At 33.4% G+C, this 20,840-nt stretch overlaps 1 protein-coding gene across 1 annotated transcript in view; it reads right to left on the bottom strand.

Annotated features, from left to right (window-relative positions):
- Positions 1-11,591, bottom strand: part of LOC143190853 (uncharacterized) — a 32,126-nt gene extending 20,535 nt beyond the window's left edge. The window contains exons 1-2 of the mRNA XM_076395422.1: positions 11,537-11,591; positions 10,961-11,434 (exon numbers count right to left, since the gene is read on the bottom strand). Coding sequence (XP_076251537.1) covers positions 10,961-11,434; positions 11,537-11,555 — 493 coding nt within the window. The 5' untranslated portion in view covers positions 11,556-11,591. The remainder of the gene's footprint in view (positions 1-10,960; positions 11,435-11,536) is intronic.
- Between the last annotated feature and the right edge of the window lie 9,249 nt (positions 11,592-20,840).

Below are 20,840 nucleotides of genomic sequence, written 5' to 3'. Positions count from 1 at the left end.
AAACAGAAATATTTTTAACGAACAGGTGAATTAAAAGCTTTTTATACTCATTAATCTTAAATAAAAAAATATGGTAACCGTGTTATTAAAGTATTATATCATATAGAACGAGTTCTTTAATGAATATTTTTACGTAAAACACATTAGCCTATGTCATATATTTGTAGGGTCAATTTTAAACCAAGCGCGTGACAGCTTAGTTGGCGCAGTGGTCAAGGTGATAGGACGGTCCTTCTACTGTTGCGATAGTCACGGGTTCGAATTCTGCTGGGGTATAGATGTACTTTGTGTTCGTGATTGTAATTGTAAATGTATTTATAGGTAACAGTGGAAAATCTGACAAGGAATAACCATCTCAGTCATGCCAGTAACTAGTCTGGTTAAGATCGGATGTCACTGGCCAGTCAGTAGTCTTAATGCCGAAGGCCGTGCTTCGGTCTAAATAAACCTTCGATGGTAAAAAGGAGACTTTAATATATAAAAAAAAATATATTTAAAAAAAACCCAGGGCGTAAAATAAAAATGATATTTAAGTAAATCAATTTAATATCTCAAACAAAAACAGACATCGAAATAAATGACATAACAGCTACTTATACATGACCAAATAAATAAATCACATTCTAAGCATGCGAGAGCCTGATGTCGAGGTGGTCGGGTGATAGATATAAACGAAATAAAAACGCACTTGAGCAGCCAATTTTCACTGACAAAGGTGAGATTAAAATACATATGAAATATAACAATAATTGGTAATTATCCCGACAGATACTTCTAATGTCATGTAATAAAATATGATGGTATTGACAGTTAATATCACTAGCAGGTAATAGTACGGCTAATTACATATATTGTTGTATCATAGTACTAATAAATAACTTTACCAACAAGTAATAATACCGATAATGGATAGTATTGATAAAATTACTATTAAGACAATGACAATGATAGTCAATAGCAATGACGCAATAACCATGAGGGTTAACAACAATATAGACATACAGTTATTACAGCTCTACATGGATACAAATATATTGTTATATACGGATAAAAAATAATATACAACTGATAGTCAAATACATTAGAGTAAGAGTCGGCAGGACCTACTATCAGTGGCGTTTAGATATGCTTCAGATTATCAATAATTTATAAATTCACATCAGTTTAGCTACTTTGGCTTCAGTTTCTGGCTTATAAAATAGTTATATATTATACTTTATAGTTTCTACAAAACTCTATTATCTTTATTTTAAAGTAATTTAAGAATTATGGGAAAAATACAAATAAGTAATAAAAACAAGGAATATAGAATAGATAAGGAAAAAAGGATACATAGACAAATTAATAAAGAAATAGATAACAATAAATAAAAAAATAGAATGGAATGAATGTAAAAAGTGGAACTCAGGTTGGATTGCGTAAAACATAGTAAAATCTGTTTACATTATAAAAATTAATGGCCCATAGACATATTAAGATATTATATCTAGCAAATACAGCACGAGTAAAAAGGACCAAAACAAATTGTCATTCATGGCAACATATTCATATCCATTCTGTTCTGAATAACAGGTCAATTGAAAAGTCCCCGGCCTACCATAGTAAAACCATATAGCCTACCATAGGCCTACCATATTTTTTTAGCAAAATTAGTTTTTTGTAATCAACATAATTCCCTTCAAGGGTGATACACTGGTTATAGCGACCCTTCAACTTTTGGATACCAGTTTTGTAGTACCATTTGTCCTTTGCTTTAAAATAGGCCTCAGTTTCGGCGATCACTTCTTAATTCGACGAGCGAGCATTCCCAGCAAGCATTCTTTTGAGATCTGAGAACAGGAAATAGTCGCTGGAGGCCAAATCTGGAGAATACGGTGAATGGATACATTTTTAAGATTCTAATTCCACATTCAATCCTCACCAATATCAGTTCCATCATATATACATTCATATATATCAATTCCACATCATATATACAATATGCACATGCACCAAATCCGGAGATTGTTGTGGAGTAACGTATCCTCATATGGCTTAACAATTAATGAAGAAAAAGACAAAGTATTGACAACTGAAGGATTGCGTACTTATTGTAAATATTATTGAGAAACAACGAGATCCGTACAAAAATTGGCAATTTTAGTGCTGAAGTAATAAATAGAATCAAAGAAACTGCAGGAGATTATTTTTGTTTCTCTAAGATTTCGTGTATTGAAAAAAGCAAATACTTTCGGGCGCTTATCTTGGCAAACCTGCGTAATTTACTTATCTTTTCTTTGAGCAAAGTTATATATCTATCAAATGGCTATCAAAATGGTAGCGGGTCTTTTTCCCCACCCTTTGTAGAAGATCACTTCATATAATATTGTAAGTGATAAATATTATATGACATATATAAATGTGTAAAATATTATCTTAATTAGTTAGTCCTATTCTAAATGTTACTAATGTTGTTAAAGTTATAATGTTGCCTAAGGCCATATAATATATATGTATATATGTATATATATATATATATATATATATATATATATATATATATATATATATATATATTACATACACAGAATTCTGTATATTACATATACAGAATTACACTCTTTAAAATGGGATGTCGCGTTGTATTACTTTGATTGGTTGGTTGATTGTTTGGTTGAATAATTTGATTCAATATGACCAAATAAGCTTAAGTATAGATTCGTATTGCAATATCCTGTTATCTGATGATAACTTGTATTTGCCCCGATAAGCCAATACCTTTGATATAATTCATCTAAGTTGTTTTCGATTATCAAGCATGTGCTTCTTCCAGGTTAGACATCGATCAAGAAGCACACTAAGACATTTAGCATATCCGGCTTGGGGAACAATTATTGATATTCACTGGTGAGTATGTTCTCTTACATAGAGTGAAAGTTACTTGGGTAGATTTTATTTCATTTGATTTAATACGCCATATCTTTAGCCACAGTTATATTTTATCAAGTGGAATTTGGAGATTCCTTGTTACTGTTATTGGATCTTCGTAAGATGCTAAGCTGGCTGTGTCGTCTGCTTATTTTTCCACAATAGTAATGGTTGTGGTAAGTAGATATCTGTAGAGTATATAGGAGATCGAACCCAATACAACACTACCTTGAGGATTATTAAAATGTCTCTCGGTAAAATAAGATTTTAGTAACTGAAAATACGAACGAGGGGGAGCTTTTTTAATTTAACCTGCAACCCTGTGTGCCATACTACCATACCAAACAACCCACCTGCCATACATATCAAAAGCATGAGAGTCCAGGAATGCGGCCGAACAATATATTTCGGCATTTAAGTCCATATATATTTTGCCTATGAACTTGTTTTATAGTCCCGTGCTTATTACGAAACCCAGATTGATATTCTCGAATAATCTTTCTTTATTCTATTATATTATTAAGCCCCTTTATGTGCAATTTCTCAAAAACCTTTGAGATTATCGGCAGTAAACTTCTGGTATTTTTCGTGGGTTGAGAATCATCAATATGTTTGCCAGTTTCCAATTACTAAGAAAATAATTGCTAAATCACTACATAGTATAAAACAAAGTCGCCTTTTCTGTCCCTATATCCCTATGTGCGCTTAAATCTTTAAAACTACGCAACGGATTTTGATGCGGTTTTTTTCAATAGATAGAGTGATTCAAGAGGAAGGTTTATATGTATAATACATGCATAATATACTAAGGCAACATTGCTAATTTTAGAGGTTTCTAACGTGATGTCGTAAATTAACCTATTTTTATAGGCTTATTTAGCAATTAGCAAAAACGCTGCCTAACCCTACGAGTTAGATCAAATTAATGTACTACAGTATTGTACACCATAAAAAGGTCTACATAAAAGTCCGCGATGGTATATGTTTATCTTTTAGGGATAACCCACATTAACCATTTTTATTGTTTACTTTTTACGTGAGAAAATGGCTTATTTACGAAGCTATTTTAAGCAATACGGCATTAATCCTTATCGAATTAAGTACCTTTAATACGGTGTGCAATTAATATAGATCAATATGGTTCCTAACAGCATGTAAATTAAATAAATATTTTCGGAGATATTACAAATTTAAAATTTGCGTTTAAAAATGTGTAATGTAATAAAAATTGTATGAATTTAGATATTCCAAAGATAGCAGGAAATCTTCATAGTAAGTATAGGGGAAGAGGAATTGTTTTACTCCAAATTTAATGCGTGCAGGCCAAGGGCAGTAATGAATGAACCAAAAATACTGGATCGATTTTAATCATGTTTTCATTGAGTGACATAGGCATATATATTTTATGCCCGTGCAAAGTCGGAGCGGGCCGCTATGTTTTTATATACAACTTTCATATTTTTTCTGTAGTGTATTTAATTTAGTATCAGCATTGCACCCGTGCGAAGCCGGGGCGGGTCGCTAGTTAATAAATAATTCCGTATATATGTTATGTAATACGGTACTCACTATCCGGCCATTTGTTTTAAAACTACCTGAATGTTGAATGAGTGAGACGGATTTGTCTGTTTCCTAATCGATAAGAACACTCAGTGTCGTTTTATATCGCCGTCACCTCTTCTTTTCGTAAAATAAACCCTTCCACACATTTTAACTTATACACAGTGAAAATATATTATTGCAGCCAGCCCTAACCCTCAAAAGATACATGTATACATTTGAAAACTGTCGGAGCAGTTTGTGAATTATAGCATTTTGAGTCAAGCATCTTTTATTATTGTGAAAAAATGGATAAAAAGAAATTTCGCGTCTTGATAAAAATACAGTTGAAGCAAAAACTTGGCTTGATGCTGAGTTTCCAGACACTGCCCCAGCAAAATCAACCATCAAGGATTGGTATGCTATTTTTAGACGTGGTAAAATCAGCATCGAAGACAGTGAACGCACTGGACGCCCAAAAGAGATTGTTATTGACGAAAACATTTAGAAAATCCACAAAATTATTTTGAATGATAAAATGTAAATGTAAATTGAAATTGAATGAAATAGCAGACACTCTAAAGATAGCAACTGAACGTGTACATCATATCATTCACGAATATTTGGGAATGAGAAAGCTCTGTATAAAGTGGGTGCCACGCGAGCTCACTTTTGACCAAAAACAATGACGAGTTAATAATTCAGAGCAGTATTTAAAGATGATCAAGCCTAATAAACCCGAGTTTTTGCGTCGATATGTAACAATGGATGAAACATGGCCCCATCATTTCACTCTGAAGTGCAATCGATAGTGATCCGAGTGGACTGTACACGATGAACCCGCTCCAAAGCGTGGGAAAACGCAATAGTCGGCTGGCAAGGTTATGGTGTCTGTATTTTGAAATGCGGATGGAATAATTTTCATTAACCACCTTGAAAAAGGAAGGACCATCAACAGCGACTATTACATAACGTTATTGGACCGTTTGAAGGACGAGATCGCCGGAAAACGGCCACATTTGAAGAATAAGAAAGTGCTGCTTCACCAAGACAATGCACCGTGTCACAAGTCGGTGAAAACGATGGCAAAAATCCATGAATTGGACTTTGAATTGCTTCCTCATCCACCCTATTCTCCAGATCTGGCCGCCAGCGAATAATCCGTGCTCTCATATCTCAAAAGAATGCTCGCTGGGAAGAAATTTTCGCCAAATGAAGAGGTGATCGCCGAAACTGAGGCCTATTTTGAAGCAAAGGACAAATCGTACTACAGTCCTCTTGGTGTGGCTTTTGGCGGGTCAGACGCACAAAACTTGGTTACAGGATTATATATAAGACATTATATACCCCATTCTATATCTCCTTATTTTATGCTATGAAAGTTTTGAACTTAAACTCGCTTATGATTCCAAAATGCATTGTTTCAAAAAGTAAGAACAAACTTTATTACAGCCCATCCTATAGTATTCGTGATGAAACAACTTATTATAATTAATTATTAAGCAAACGATTTATTATAATCCAGCTAATTGTAAGTAGTATAATTAGCACATTTGAATACCATTGGTCACATATTGACAATTGATGAAACATGACGACAGTGATGAAGGATGGTAGCTCAGCTCATTGACTAAGAAATATTTATTTAATAGTACTATTAACCCAATTTATATTCAATCATTATCAGTAATTTCAGTTTCTATATCAATCATTCAATCAAAATTCATATTCCTCATTCATTCATAAATATTAAACATTAACACATTTTAAAACCAAACTAGTATATTTTACTTTTTCAAATAAATGCGTTTCACAATCTTTGAAATAATAATTGTTTCCGCAATTTTCCGTAATATATCTTAATCTAAACAGTTCATTAATCAAAAAAAATAGAAACGTATTTACAAATTCTATTAACTACAGCTCTTATGTATCTATATTATTTCATTGTTATTAACTTCACATTAGACATGTGTTTTCAGCTAATAAAATGAGAATAATTTGAATTTACTTGAGCCAAGAAATTACATATCTTACAAATAAATTTCACAATAAAACAACTCTGACATTTTATATTTAATACATGAACATACAATTTATATACTCTTAAGTTACTTAAATGTTCTTATAACTGTAAATGTAATTATTATATTTATTAAATGTATCTATATTTAGCATTTTAATTAATTAATAATTGATTGCTTTTTTAATATATCATTACAAAGTGATCGTAAAGTATTTATTCTTATTATTTACTAAGGAATGCCATATTTGTCAGTACGAATATTATAGCTGTTGATATGTTCTAAATAACATAACCGCTAACAATACTAAGATCACCTAATAGCGACAGGTGGATTGCGACTCGATATTTGCATTTACGAGGTCAATATTAAGCAAAGAGGAAAGTTCAAGTTCTTCGGGCACTTAAATAAAAAATATTTTTAAACTTAAAGGTCAAGATGATGTAGTTCATAATAGGAAGAAATTGGGAATATACAAAACATGCCTAAAAAGATTTATGTTTTCTTTTATTAATTACAACTTACATTCGATATGCTTAGTACAAACTTAATTTATAATTAATTTATTACTACCGTTCTGTTGTCCTTGCATTAATACACAAGTAAGGCGTGTACGGGATTAATATATCAGTATGTATTCCCAAATTAGAATAAAACCAATTTACTTAAGTTAAAGTTAAAAATACACTTATACACTAAACTATTTCGTGTGGTTTGATTCGCGTCAATCTTCTGATTTCTTGCGTGTTGTCCAGTAGCTGTATTGCTCCCACGTTGCTGTGATTTAGAAACCTTATTTCATGTTTTAGGGCGAAATCTTGGATCACTTCGTGTATCCATTTGATTCCGCGATCATGGTGCAGCTCTTCGTTGGTTATGTAGCGATGAACATTGGTAATTATTAATCGTAGAACTTTGTTTTGGGTGCGTTGGATATTAGTTGGTTTGATGTTTTACTGCAACCCCATATTTGCACCCCATAGATGCAAATGGGCTTTATGATTGACTGATAAACCAATCTTTTTTTAGATCAAGTTGAGAGTATCTTCCTACTAACCAGTACAGTTGCTTAACTTTGAGTCTAATTTGGTCTGCTTTTTGCCTCGCATGATGTTTCCAGTTTAATCTACCATCAAGATATATTCCGAGATATTTAGCTGATTCTGCTTAAGGGATCGGGCATCCGTCAAGTGATATAATTAAGATTTTATTAATTCGCCGCAACGCAAAATTAACATGGACAGATATATGGAGCTATTAAGCTGTATTTTCCAGTCTTTATTCCATTTGTGGATCTCATTGTCCCCTACTTGTACTATAGCCTTAGACAGAGATAAATCTTTTGGCATTATAACTGTGTCGTCAGCAAATGTTCTAAGACTTAAATACGTAGGCAGTACGTATAAAACGCATGTTAGTAATTGAAGAACAAATTTCAATAATACTATATATAATATATATAGCTTACAAAAGTAAAAAAGTATGCTCAGCTATATTCTTAGATGTAGCACAAATCTTCTTCTTCATATATTTATATATATATTTATATTATATTACTAGCTGACCCGACAGACTTCGTCCTGTCAAAAAGATTTGTAATGTGGCAGTTTTTGTGCCTACGTATTTTAAAAAATTCTCCTGAACAGAACCATCACCCTGGTGATAGAGCGTTGTGAATAAAAAATAATTAAATAAAACATATATAAGGATTGAAAAGTAAGTAATCGCTTTATTGTTAATCATGTGAATCATAATTATTATTATTATTATCATTGTAGTGCTTTGTGGTATACGATGTTTTTTGTTTGATTACCTGGCGCATAGATAAACAAATCTGATGGTTTTCCAACACGAGAACAGGCAACATACAATTGACCATGTGAGAAACATGGGTTTTCTAGATTAATACCACAAACACTTAATGATTGCCCCTGGGACTTGTTTATAGTCATAGCAAAAGCAAGCCGCACTGGAAACTGTAGTCGTTTAAACTCAAATGGCACATCAGTCGGAATCATTGGGATGCGCGGTATGAGAACATCTTCTCCTTTATACTTTCCTTTGAGTATAGTTGCTTCTATCACATTGTTTAGTAATTTTTTATCGCTAAGCGTGTACCGTTGCAAAGACGCGGTTGGTTGATATTTCGCAACATTATAACCACCGATCCAACCTTTAATTGAAGATTGTGAGGTGGCAATCCTGGCAAATCCAGCGAGTTTAAAAATTCCGGTGGATAGTTGACTACATCATCTTGATTAGTAGCCGAATCAACTGATTTATATATCCTCAATTCGCCTGTAATTTGTTCTTGAATTTTGAAATTTAATTCATTTACATCTATGTTTTTTGCAGCCAGTATAGCTCGTTCGCTCAACCAATCATGGTTTCTGTAATTTTGAGAAACATCTGGAAACACCTTCTGAATAAGTTCATCTTTTGATCGAGTTAACTGACAAAAACTTTGAGGAAAGTTAATGCAGCCAGTCAACATGTCTATAGGAAATTTGCCATTACCAATGTCAATGGGTTGTTTAGAGAATATGTTTCCAGATTGGTCATTTTGCAACTCGACACGCATATTCTTAAATGAAGTACTTTGACATGTTTCCACAAATTGGAGGACTTTAGACATGCATTGAGTTCATCAGCTGGCGTTGATCGTGGAATCACTGGCAATGTTTGACGAAAATCTCCTGCTAAAAAAATCATTGCACCACCAAATCGGTTATTATTGCTACGTAGATCTTTTAAGGTTCTGTCTAAAGCCTCCAAAGATTTTTTATGTGCCATCGTGCATTCATCCCAAACAATCAATTTACATTGCTGCAAAACCTTTGCCATTGCAGAGTTCTTCGAAACGTTGCAGGTTGGAGTTTCATTGCTTTGCATATTTAATGGCAATTTTAGTGCTGAATGGGCTGTTCGACCACCTTCAAGCAAAGTTGCTGCGATTCCCGACGAAGCGAGTGCAAGTGCAATTTTATTTTGTGAGCGAATTGTTGCTAATATTAATGAAATCAAAAAAGTTTTTCCTGTACCACCAGGTGCATCTAAGAAGTAAATCCCTCCAGTTTCATCATTTGTTACTTTCATAAGAGTTTCAAATACATACTTCTGTTGTTCATTTAACAGTGGAAGATTTGTTTGAATTAATTCTTTCAAAGCGTTGAGATCATGCAGTCTTTCTCGATGCAACTCTTGGTTAAAAGCGTCATGCATTGGACGAAATCAATGCTTCATTGTAAATTTCTTCACTGATTTGTATATTTGGATTTCCCATTCTATTCCGTATTTGATACAAAATATCATCACACATATAATCTTTGTACTTCATCCACAAATCAAATGGGTTTGATGGGAAGCATGTAGATATGATTATAGAAAACAATGTTCGTATTTGATGAGCGTGTGATGATATTACAGCATCATTAAGAGTTTGATCCCAATGAGCGTCATTTTCAAGCAATTGCAAACGTTGACAGGCTTCTCTGTAGGATCCACACAATTCACCATCAACAGTTCGTAACTGTTGGAATGATGCTGGGCCACGTACATTGACTAATAGCAGTCGTAAATAAAAACATTCATCATTGCTTGGATGTACTGAATAAATCCGGCCAATCGCATCGGTGGAATATACATCTGTATATCCTGGAACTGGTTTTCCTTGTTTCCGTCGTATAAATCTCCTTGAGGATTGATTCCAGGTATAATATTTTGGCATTTCAGAATATAGCAATGTTTGCAAAAAAACTGGTTAATGTAGATGTAGGCTGAGCAGCTCTTTGTACTGCGTTCTGTGCTGTAAAATACACTCTTTGTCCATTTTCTAAATGCACAGCTAAGTGAACAACAGAAGGGTGTCTCTCATGAATAGGAAAAGAAAATATTCGCCAAACTGCTTCATTACTACTGACATAGCGGCCCATTTGGTATTGGGTAACTTCATCATTAGAATTCTCTGCACCAATTCCAATCACAGCCATATCACTCCCTTTGGTTACATATTTGCAAATGTATTTAATCGATTTCACTGAATGGCAAGATTCAACGTTGATGTGTGCTTTGAATGTCTTTGATAAAATGGGTGAATATAGAACAATCCAACGATTATCTATTTCAATATCTTGTTGATTTAATTTGACAATTGTTGATTTTCCATTGTCTGCTGTCGATCTGCGACGATACAATGGATAACCGTCATTACCAGTAATTGTTTCCGATATTAATGTCCGTGGATATCGTTTTGAACATTTACCATCCATCATACACGGTGAATTTTGATTAAGAGTTCCACAGGGACCATGTATCATGTTTTTGATTACTACCTCATGCAATCCAGGATCTACTTGTACATTAGGGATTTCAGCTGATATCACTGCATCAACTTCATTTGGCCTTATCTTTAACCAACCAAATCAAAATGTGTGCATGTGGCAATCCTCGTTTCTGCCACTCCACAGAATACATCCAGCAGCGTGTCTCACCAAACACATTATGTTTTACGATGAAATTCATTAAAGATTTCAACTTTTGTCTAAAGAGTCTGGCTGTAATATCATGACGATCAATGGGTGATTGCCCAGGGAATAACTCCTGCTTAATTTCTATCCATTGCGGATTGCATGTAAATGTGATGAACAAATCTGCTGTACCATAATGACGAACATACGACATGGCATCTTGAGCATATTCGTGCATATGCCGAGGGCTTCCGATGTATGTTGCTGGAAGAATAGTCATCCGACCGACATTCTGTGCATTTCCATCAGTATTAATCGCATCTCGAAGGTTCAACCTGATGAATGTTAATCTCTCCGTTTCAATTTTAACATACATGTCAACAACATATTTGTGATATAATCGCCGACATTTCAATATGTGATTATCTTCATTTTCCCGAATCATTAGGCGGTATGAATAATAGTTCATTGAACTGACTTTTTTGTTGGTTTCAGAACCTGTAAATAGATTTTGTTTTAATAACATTCAAATATAAAATTAAAATACATAATATAGTGACTGAGATATTATCGCCATAGCTAAACTAATATTTTAGTTACCTGTAATGGGATTTATCATTTTTATTGATAAATCGTAGCCATCTTCACCTTGCCAAAATATAATGGGATATTGCAGTACATCATATGTGCGGTGTGTTTCCTTTATACGTTGTAATTGATCATTCCGTCGATGTAAAACAATATCACGGGATTCCAAGTTTTCTCCAACTACAATGATAGCAACTTCATCAATAGTTGGTGCATTAAAACGCCTTGTATGTTGACCTGCAGGTGTTTTATCAGCTCTGATTACAATTTTGTGATTATCGGATGGCATCAGATCCAGGGCAGTTTTAAACAATATAATCAATTGATTGTGTTGATGAAATAAAGTTTGTGATTGTTCTACAATAGACCTCTTTACTAAATTGTTATGTGCACAACGCAGATCAATTTCTTGTGGTGAATTGCCCATAAAATAAATTTGCAGGAATTTGTTGTCGCTATCTGACACTGGTAACAGTGAACCTGCTCTGTGATATATTTGCCCTTGTATCTGTAATTAAAAAAAATATTATGGTGTGGTATAAATTAATGGATTGTCAGTGATCAAACTTAAATAATATTTGATCTTAAAAAGTATATATTTAGTTTTAACTAATATCTATCAAATATAAAATATAATAAAAGTGTCACTGAAACTGAATCACCATATAATATGATGACTAAGTGATATATTTCGTAATGATTAAGAAATTGAAGATGTGTAACACATCTTAACTTTGGTGACAGAAAATTTTGTTCGCTAAAATAATTATGAGTAACTGCTATAATACATACCTTGAAAGTTGGCATAAAATTTTCCCGAACTGCATTTGTTGCCCCAAATGAAGTCATTTGAAAGCAATTGTTATATTGTTGGATATGTGTCAAAAAGTGTATAGAATCTGTTCCTATTCCTGAAACCAATGAGTACAATGGTTCTGGTGGTGGATCCAATGGTATCAATTTCACTTTACCATTTGCGCAACACAATCCATTGGCTTCGTTTTTGTATTTTAATGCCTTACAGTGTGAGCAAACCAAGTTCATAGAACCAATAACAACACATTGGTAGTTACCGTAGTCAATTGACACATCGTAACTGAAAACAGCTCGATTCAAACTTGCGCGATTATTAGTTGAATGTCGCGCTCGCGCTTCACGCGTTTGTGATATCCGAATTCTTTCACGTTCATTTCCGTCGTCACGTTCTTGTGCAGTACGATTAGATCGGTAATTAGCTTGGTTTATAGCATTTCTGGTTCTTCTACCTAAATTGCTTCGTCTTATAGGAGGCATATCAAATATAAATTATTTTTTCACTAATCACGAACTAAACAAACACTAACTAACTAAACACTCTGCACAAAACACGATATACGAATTTGTTTCGTGTATTAGTTGACAATTCATCTGTCAAAAGTCATCTGTAACAGACAACTTTTTTTTTTAAATTTGATATGACTTGAACTCAAATCCTTTTAAGCCGTACGAATTGTTTTATTTATTTAAAATTTGGATATTAAAAATAATAAAACACTGTTGGTAACGCGATTTTTGTTTGACTGATGTAATGACGTGGAAACTGATGCATTTTATCTCGCGTGCCGAAACTAATACAAAAGAAACACGAGTTTCGGAACGCGACATTAAACTCCTCCAACTATGTATTCTGTGCTCCAACGCACACACGCACATTGTTTTGATAGATATGATCTTTGACGTTAGGAACACACCTACATTGCTTAGACAACAGTGAGTGCTTGTAATTTAATACGAACTTTATACCATAGCAATAAAGCTCAAATTGACTACGTTTTAGTTACAAATCATTTGTATGGGAAAAAGAAAAGGGCTATTTTTAGGGTTTTTCCAGCAATAATTCTAATTTTTCTCGCCATAAAAACCATTCTTGAACTTCAACGAACATTTTAAAAAAGATTTGGCCAAATTGGTCCAGGCGTTGTTGAGTTATGCGCTTACCAACACATTTTGCGATTCATTTTTATATATAAGATATATATATATATATATATATATATATATATATATATATATTTATATTATATTATATATATATATATATATATATATATATATATATATATATATATATATATATATATATATTATATTATATTATATTATATATATATATATATATATATATATATATATATATATATATATATATATAACTTTATTTAGCCAGTTTGGATTTAGTAAAACTCAGTTGACGAACGAACTCATTGATCTAAAGTACGAAACGGAACTCAAAGTTTTTTTTTACGGTCTGTTTGTAGGTGAACTGCACATGTGCAGACTTACTTTCATTAATTCGTATTTTCCAAGCTTGTGTCCACTTATTTATATTGTCACTTGCCTGTTGTAATTTTCGTGAGGCTTCTTCACTATTGTCTCCGACAGCTATAATCGCAGTATTATCAGCAAATGTAGCCATCGTAATATTCTCCATTTGTGGTATATCACAAGTGTAGAGTAGACAAAGCATTGGTCCCAGTACACCTCCTTGTAGTACACCTGCTTTAGCTTCTTTTGTTATAGAATAAGCTTCTTCTTGTTTTACTCTAAAAATTTTGGTTGTAATGCATGATTTTAATAGTTCGGTGTGTTGTTTTGGTAGCATTTAATTTTCTATAGTTTATAAACAAGGCCTTGGTTTGGCATGAACCTTATCGAAGATTTGTGCTACATCTAAGAATATAGCTGAGCATACTTTTTTACTTTTGTAAGCTTTTTCAATAACATCTGTAATTTTATGGACTTGGTCAATTGTTGAATGCTTGTTAAAAAACCCAAACTGGTCTGTTGGTATTAGGCTTTTTCTCTCTATCATATAATTGAGTGAATGATTATAAATATAATAATAATTGACAGCTGGTATAAGGTGATCACTTCTCCACTTCCGATGCGCCGGGTCCGTGGGTTCGATTCCCATCCGCGACAAATATTTGTGTGATCTACTAATATTTGTTTCGTACGTCTGTTCTTCTGTTCTTGATTGATGGTGGTATGGCCCTCGACCAGAAAAAGTGTGACGACCACTGGTTTGGTTTGGTAACAAAGCGTTCCAAAAAATATTTTGGACACCCCTACAAAAAAAAAATTCAAACGTATTTGATAATATAGCTATAAGACTTACAAGATTGGTGGGCGCTTAAGTAAAAAAGATGATCAAATGTATTACTACGGTGCAATCACCGAATTATACAAAGGATTGCAAATATAAATAGGAGAGAAAGAAATAGATAAAAAAGAGATAGGAAGTATGTGGGCTACGCTGTCTGCATATTCTGATATATTTCAAGAAATAACATTACAAAGGCGCTTTTGTTCAGAATCAGAGAACAAACATGACCGAAAAAATTAAATAAAAGAAATTTCTCAACGGCGGCTTTTTAAATGAAAGCTCTACGGCTCAGATTGTTGCAATATGCCTTAAGACCATGAATTTTGTATGATCTAGTTAACAAAGATGTATTGTAACTTTCACGCAGTTAAAATAATTATCGATCGATAAATTATATGTATTGTGCCAACGTGGTAAAAGTAAATTTATTTCATACGCGATATGCCTACGCGATATATGTGTTTTAATATAGATATATTAGATGTTGGAATTAATCCTAGCGTTGTTTTTTTTTTCGATAAAATGTAATTTATATCAAACGGAACCGAGAAAATATTAGAAATATATTACGTACCTAGGTGTTAGATGCCCTGCACTAGACGCTGCTTTTTCCTAACAGTCGACCAAGAGACGAATCTCAGCTCGGAAGAACTTATCTTTAGATGTAACCCAAAAAATGTCACATGTTTTATAACCTTCATAAGAAGTGAGCAGTCTCAACAATGCTTAACACTTAACAAACTTAAGTGTTGTTAATCATTGATAGTCGAACGATTTTAACAAGTTTTGATATTTTCTGGCTCGTTGAGGATTATTTCAACTCAACGCTGCTTCTGTGTATAGCTGGTTTCAGCAGTTTTCGCAGTGACCACAATTCAATGTACTTGAGAATATTGTAATAGTTATTAATTTATATATTATAGACCCATCGGCCTCCTGGACTATTTAAGCTCTATTTACAGATATGCAATATACAACACATTTGCATCAGTTAAAGTATTACAAATGTATAAATTACAAGTATAGAATGTAAAAGCATACAAATGCATGGATATATGAATGCTACAGTACAATGGCTGCACAACCCATGACAATAATACGGATACAAGATACAAAAAATGTAAACGAACATGTGTGAACATATGTGAACATATTATATAATTGCACACTACTATATTTCTAGTAATAGTCCTGTTACAGTCAGAAAATTAATCAGCTTGTGCAAGTTCTCTAGCCTAAGGCACCATCACCATAAGGTCCATCGTCTCTCCCAGGCCGACCAACCATCTCTGTGAGTTGTATGTTCGGCATTTAATTAGTATGTGTTTGATACACGATGATGAACCACATTCGACGAACAGTGGTGGTGTTCTCCCCTTAATGAGAAACTCATGGGCTACTTTGCAGTTGCGTCTCCTGATGTTGATGGTCTTAAAGTCTTAATGTCTTTTTTACCTCACAAAGCTTGTTGTTTTCTGTTAGATCTCATCTCAGTTGGTCTAAATGTCTAAAGATCCTAGTAGAGTAGTGCTTCCTATCTCTCCATCAGTGATCCTTTTCTCTTCTTGGCCAAGTAATCCGTTCTTTCATTTTCAATTATTTCAAGAAGGGAAGAACATAAAAGTGATGGTTTTCAATTTAAAGCTTAGTTCACGGATAAGCACTCCTAGCGAGTGTAAAGGTAGAGATGTTTGGAGGCACTTTAAGGAGCTCATTGAATCGGAGGCGAAAACCAATCATTTGTCTTGCACATATTATACTGATATCTGCGGTTTATACATAGCAAACAGTTCAATTGTCAATACGCTCGATGAAATGGGGAGTTTGAAGTATCCTTCCGACATCACCGTAAATATCAATGTAAACTACAGTTATTTTTAGAAACCCAACCTAACTGTTAAATTGAATGGTTTTGACATCAAGAAACGCTGAAAATTGTATTTTCCAAAAATCTGCTTCCCGATTCCATCAAACACTTTTAGAAACTTATGGTATTGCTACTTCGTCACATCCCAATTATCGGTTTTGGTTTCAAAAACTTCAAAACTATTAGTGACAATGAAAAAAAATAGCTGGACAACCAAAAACGTCCGAAGACAATGAATTGCAAGACTTATTGGACGAAAGTCCAATTCAAACTTTTAAAGAACTTTCAGGTAGTTTATCAGTTGATGAATAAACTATTTCAGGATGTTTATATGCGATGGAAAATATCGAAAAGGAAGTAAAATGGCTACAGATGAATTGATTGAAATATTATATCAAACCGTTTCAACTTCACGGCTTCACTGCTTGCCCGGTTAAAACAGAATTTTCTATGGCGTGTTATTAGTAGAGATAAAAGGTAGGACACACTACGACGACAATCCCAAGTGCGAAAAGTTATAGGTTAGTCCAAGAGAGCCATCTACATTGACGAATTGTTGACATATTGTGCAAAAACGACCAAAAATAGCGAGAAATAAACATAGTCATCCTATTTAAAGTGACAAAATTATCATAATACATGCAAGTACCTAATAGATGGAATAATCGAATACTCTATGAATAAGATCTTGGAGTACCTAACACAATTCTGACACACAGAGAAAATAGAGATTTAACTTCAAAAGCAATTTAGGAAAAACGTTTCACGACGTCCAAAATCTAGATGTTACTACTTTAAACTTATTACTTGTATTTCAGCCACAAAAAGCCTCCAACTTCATCTTAACAAAGTCGAATTGTGGTTGAAAACGTGGCGTATCAAAGCAAATGAGACAAAATCTACCCATATGACAATCACCCTTTGCAGAAGAACATGTCCCTCAGTAAAATTGAATAATCATGAACTTCCGCAAGCAGACAGCGTTAAATATCTGGAGATACATTTTGATCGACGTCTGACTTGGAAAAAAAACATATAGTGACAAAACGCAAACAGCTTGGGCTTAAACTAAACCAAATGTATTGGCTGATAGGGCGTAAATCTAAATTATCATTAGATAACAAGGTTTTGCTGTATAAGTCAATACTTAAGCCCATCTGGACCTATGGTATTGAACTGTGGGATACTACTAGCAAATCTAACATAGATATCCGCCACAGGTTCCAGAATAAAGTGTTGCGAGTCATCGTCAATGCCCCTTATTACGTGTCCAACAAACTGATTCAATGCGATATCCACATAGAACCCATAACGAGTGTGATTCGAAGTACTAGTGGGAAGTACTCTTAAAGACTATTAGTGCATTCTAATACACTCGCCAAACAGTTAAAGATGCGCGATGACAGTGAAGTGCATAGGCTCAAACGCAAACTACCATACGAACTGGTTAATAGACACAGAGTGAAATTTAATAATTTCTAGAATAAGTTAGAATAGTCATTAGAATAAGTTGGGATAGACTTTAAAATAAGTTAGAATAGTATCTAGAATAAGATTTAGATTATAAGTTGTACAACCGATCACTTACTGAAGTGATCTTCTACATGTTAGGATGGTTATATTATATAACGGAAATCAAACAATAATACTTATTGCCCACGGGCAGATTATTGACGTTCCACAAGATTAATAAAAAACTTGTATTGAATCGCTATACTCATTTTATTTCTAGGATATGTTTGTTTCATTTTGGATGCTATTTTCGGAATGTAGAAATAAAGAACGTTTTTTAGCAGTTTTCTTGGTTTTAGTGATTAAATTATAATCAAAGTTAATTCGTCATAATTCAGTACGGTCATCTGTTTTTTCTTTGACTACCTGAAGAACGAGGGAGACTTATATAGGCTTTGTATCGCCGTTCAACAACCCCTGGCCATAAACTATTCCAAGTAAGAAACATTCAAGCTTTGCAAAACACACCTAGTCCATGGAGGACCAGCACATGCATCACAGTTTAAGGTGTAAGACCACCAAAGGCGGACTATAGTTGGTGTGAATTAACGTAGTCTAACGGAATTTGGACAGAAGCTTGCAATTCTAGGTAAATGGCCACCAAGGGCGGATTGCAGTATCTCAGTTTCTTAGGCGTAGGTAAATGTGACTACTCTATAAGACTATCGCAAACATTTGAATAGTGTCAAATTGCATTAGATGTTAAAAATATGCTTATTAAAGAAACATCATTTCAACAACTTTACAATAATTTTACACATATTTTTTTTAATATAAAATTTAAACATTTTCCTTGTCTAACACATAATGACTGAATAAAATGTTACAGTTTTTATGTTAAGAATGTGAATATGAAGCAGATGACATATTTCTAAATTAAAAAAGTAATAAAAAAAAGTATTAAAAGTAAAATAATTAGAATTATAACAGAGAAGGATGAGGAATTTGTTTTCAATATAATAAAAGAAAATTATAGAACTCTAATAGATCATATTAAATTAAAAGCACTAAAGAAATGTAAAATAAAAATTTTATTTCAGATTTATTTATCATTTAGGGTACAGGTGCGGTTAGATAAAGACAAAATATTCGGCGATTTATTTCGGTACAAATGGAATCTAATTATATGCAGAAGAAATACTTATTTTTAGACGAACAGATATTAAACAATAAACAATATATTAAACACTAAACAAGATCACACTATAAGAATTTAAAAAGAAAGAAATTATATGAAAACCACGAAACTATGAAAAGTAGAGATAGCAGATATAATCAGTGTTAACGATGATAAGAGTGCGTTACGTAAACTGATGAAATCCGTGTCTCGACCATCCGCTCCTAAAACCTTTTTAACAAAACGACTTGATGGAGAAAAAACTCCCAAACACCAACAATTGTTTCTATCCGAATATATCTAAATGACCTTCAAATTGAATAATCAAATTAACATAAATTATTCCGTCACATTCTGTTTATTTTTTTATCATTTATATCATTTATCAAATAGTTGGGATGGATTCAAATTATTTTTATAAAAACATATTTTAAAGTCTCCTTTTACCAAGTAGGGGTTTATCTGGACTGACCTACAGTTTAACGTGGGCTCCGAACTGCGCTCCTCGGCAACTTAGAAATTATCCCAGATGACATCCCGTCTTACTCAGCCTGGTTTCTGGGACCTGGCGTAACTGGGATCATTTGCAATATCGGATCTTGCACTGTTGACTAAGGATAATCATGAATGTTAAAACAATAACAAACATAAATTTACTACCATGTCCCAGCAGGAATCGAATCTGCAACTATCGCAACAGCAGGAGGGCCGTCCTGTTGCTTTAACCTAGTACTGGGAAGTATCGACTGTTTAGTAATTAACTACTTTTTACTATCCACTGTTTCAGTCGCTATTTTCGGTCCGACTGATTTTGTTACTAGTTAGTATCAATTACAATTTCAATTACTGTTTCAGTCATGTACTTTTAGTTACTATTTTGGCTTCTACTAGTTTCATTCAACTGATGTTTAACGTTCTGGCCCTGTCGTTATAGCGGCTACCTTGACAAAAGTGTAGTAATTACTACTATTACTTAAAAAATAGTAATTACTATATTTAGTCGCTAGTTTTTTCACTATCAACTGTTTCGACTATATTCAGTCGATAGGTCCCAACGCTACTTTTACTTACAATTATATTATTTAAAAGAAACCCACTTGTTACAGAACAGTACAGTACAGAAATACCACTAGTACAGAAATTTTAAAATTTAATGAAATAGTAATAGCGCGATATTTTGATGCGAAGAATATTTGAAACAATTTAAAAACATGAAATTAAATAAACACATCCGTCGTTGAACCAAAAAAATCTCAAAACGCAGTAGTTATACGCCCAAAACATTCAACTGATCGTAAATTCCATGGAAATAGTCGACGGACGTCGTTCCCTTCAAACATAAATTTCTATTACGAATCGCATACTATCACGTGAATGAGACCTTACAATCGCTAAAATACGATTGAATTGTGCAGTGGCGGGTCCGATGTAAAACTGTCATGTTCACGTCAGGGTTAAAACGAAACGAGTGAGAGGGAGGTCTGTGTGTTAATTTTTTTTCAGTTCTCCTTACTCCATCAAAAATTATTTAATTACCGTTTGGTATCACAGGTAAGTATTACTAGAACTGTAATCGTGCGAATAATGAGTCACTTTTTATACATTTACGTAAACTATATCTAAATAAAGCTTTATAAAACGTAACTTATGTTATCAGAGTTCGTAATCAAAATGT

This window comes from Rhynchophorus ferrugineus, unplaced genomic scaffold, assembly GCF_030347505.1.
Source record: "Rhynchophorus ferrugineus isolate W39M unplaced genomic scaffold, kcgeb_rfMv2 rfM2, whole genome shotgun sequence".
NCBI classification, from domain to species: Eukaryota; Metazoa; Arthropoda; class Insecta; order Coleoptera; family Curculionidae; genus Rhynchophorus; species Rhynchophorus ferrugineus.
Note: the sequence above shows the minus strand (reverse complement) of the source record. Positions and strands in the feature narration are given on the sequence as shown.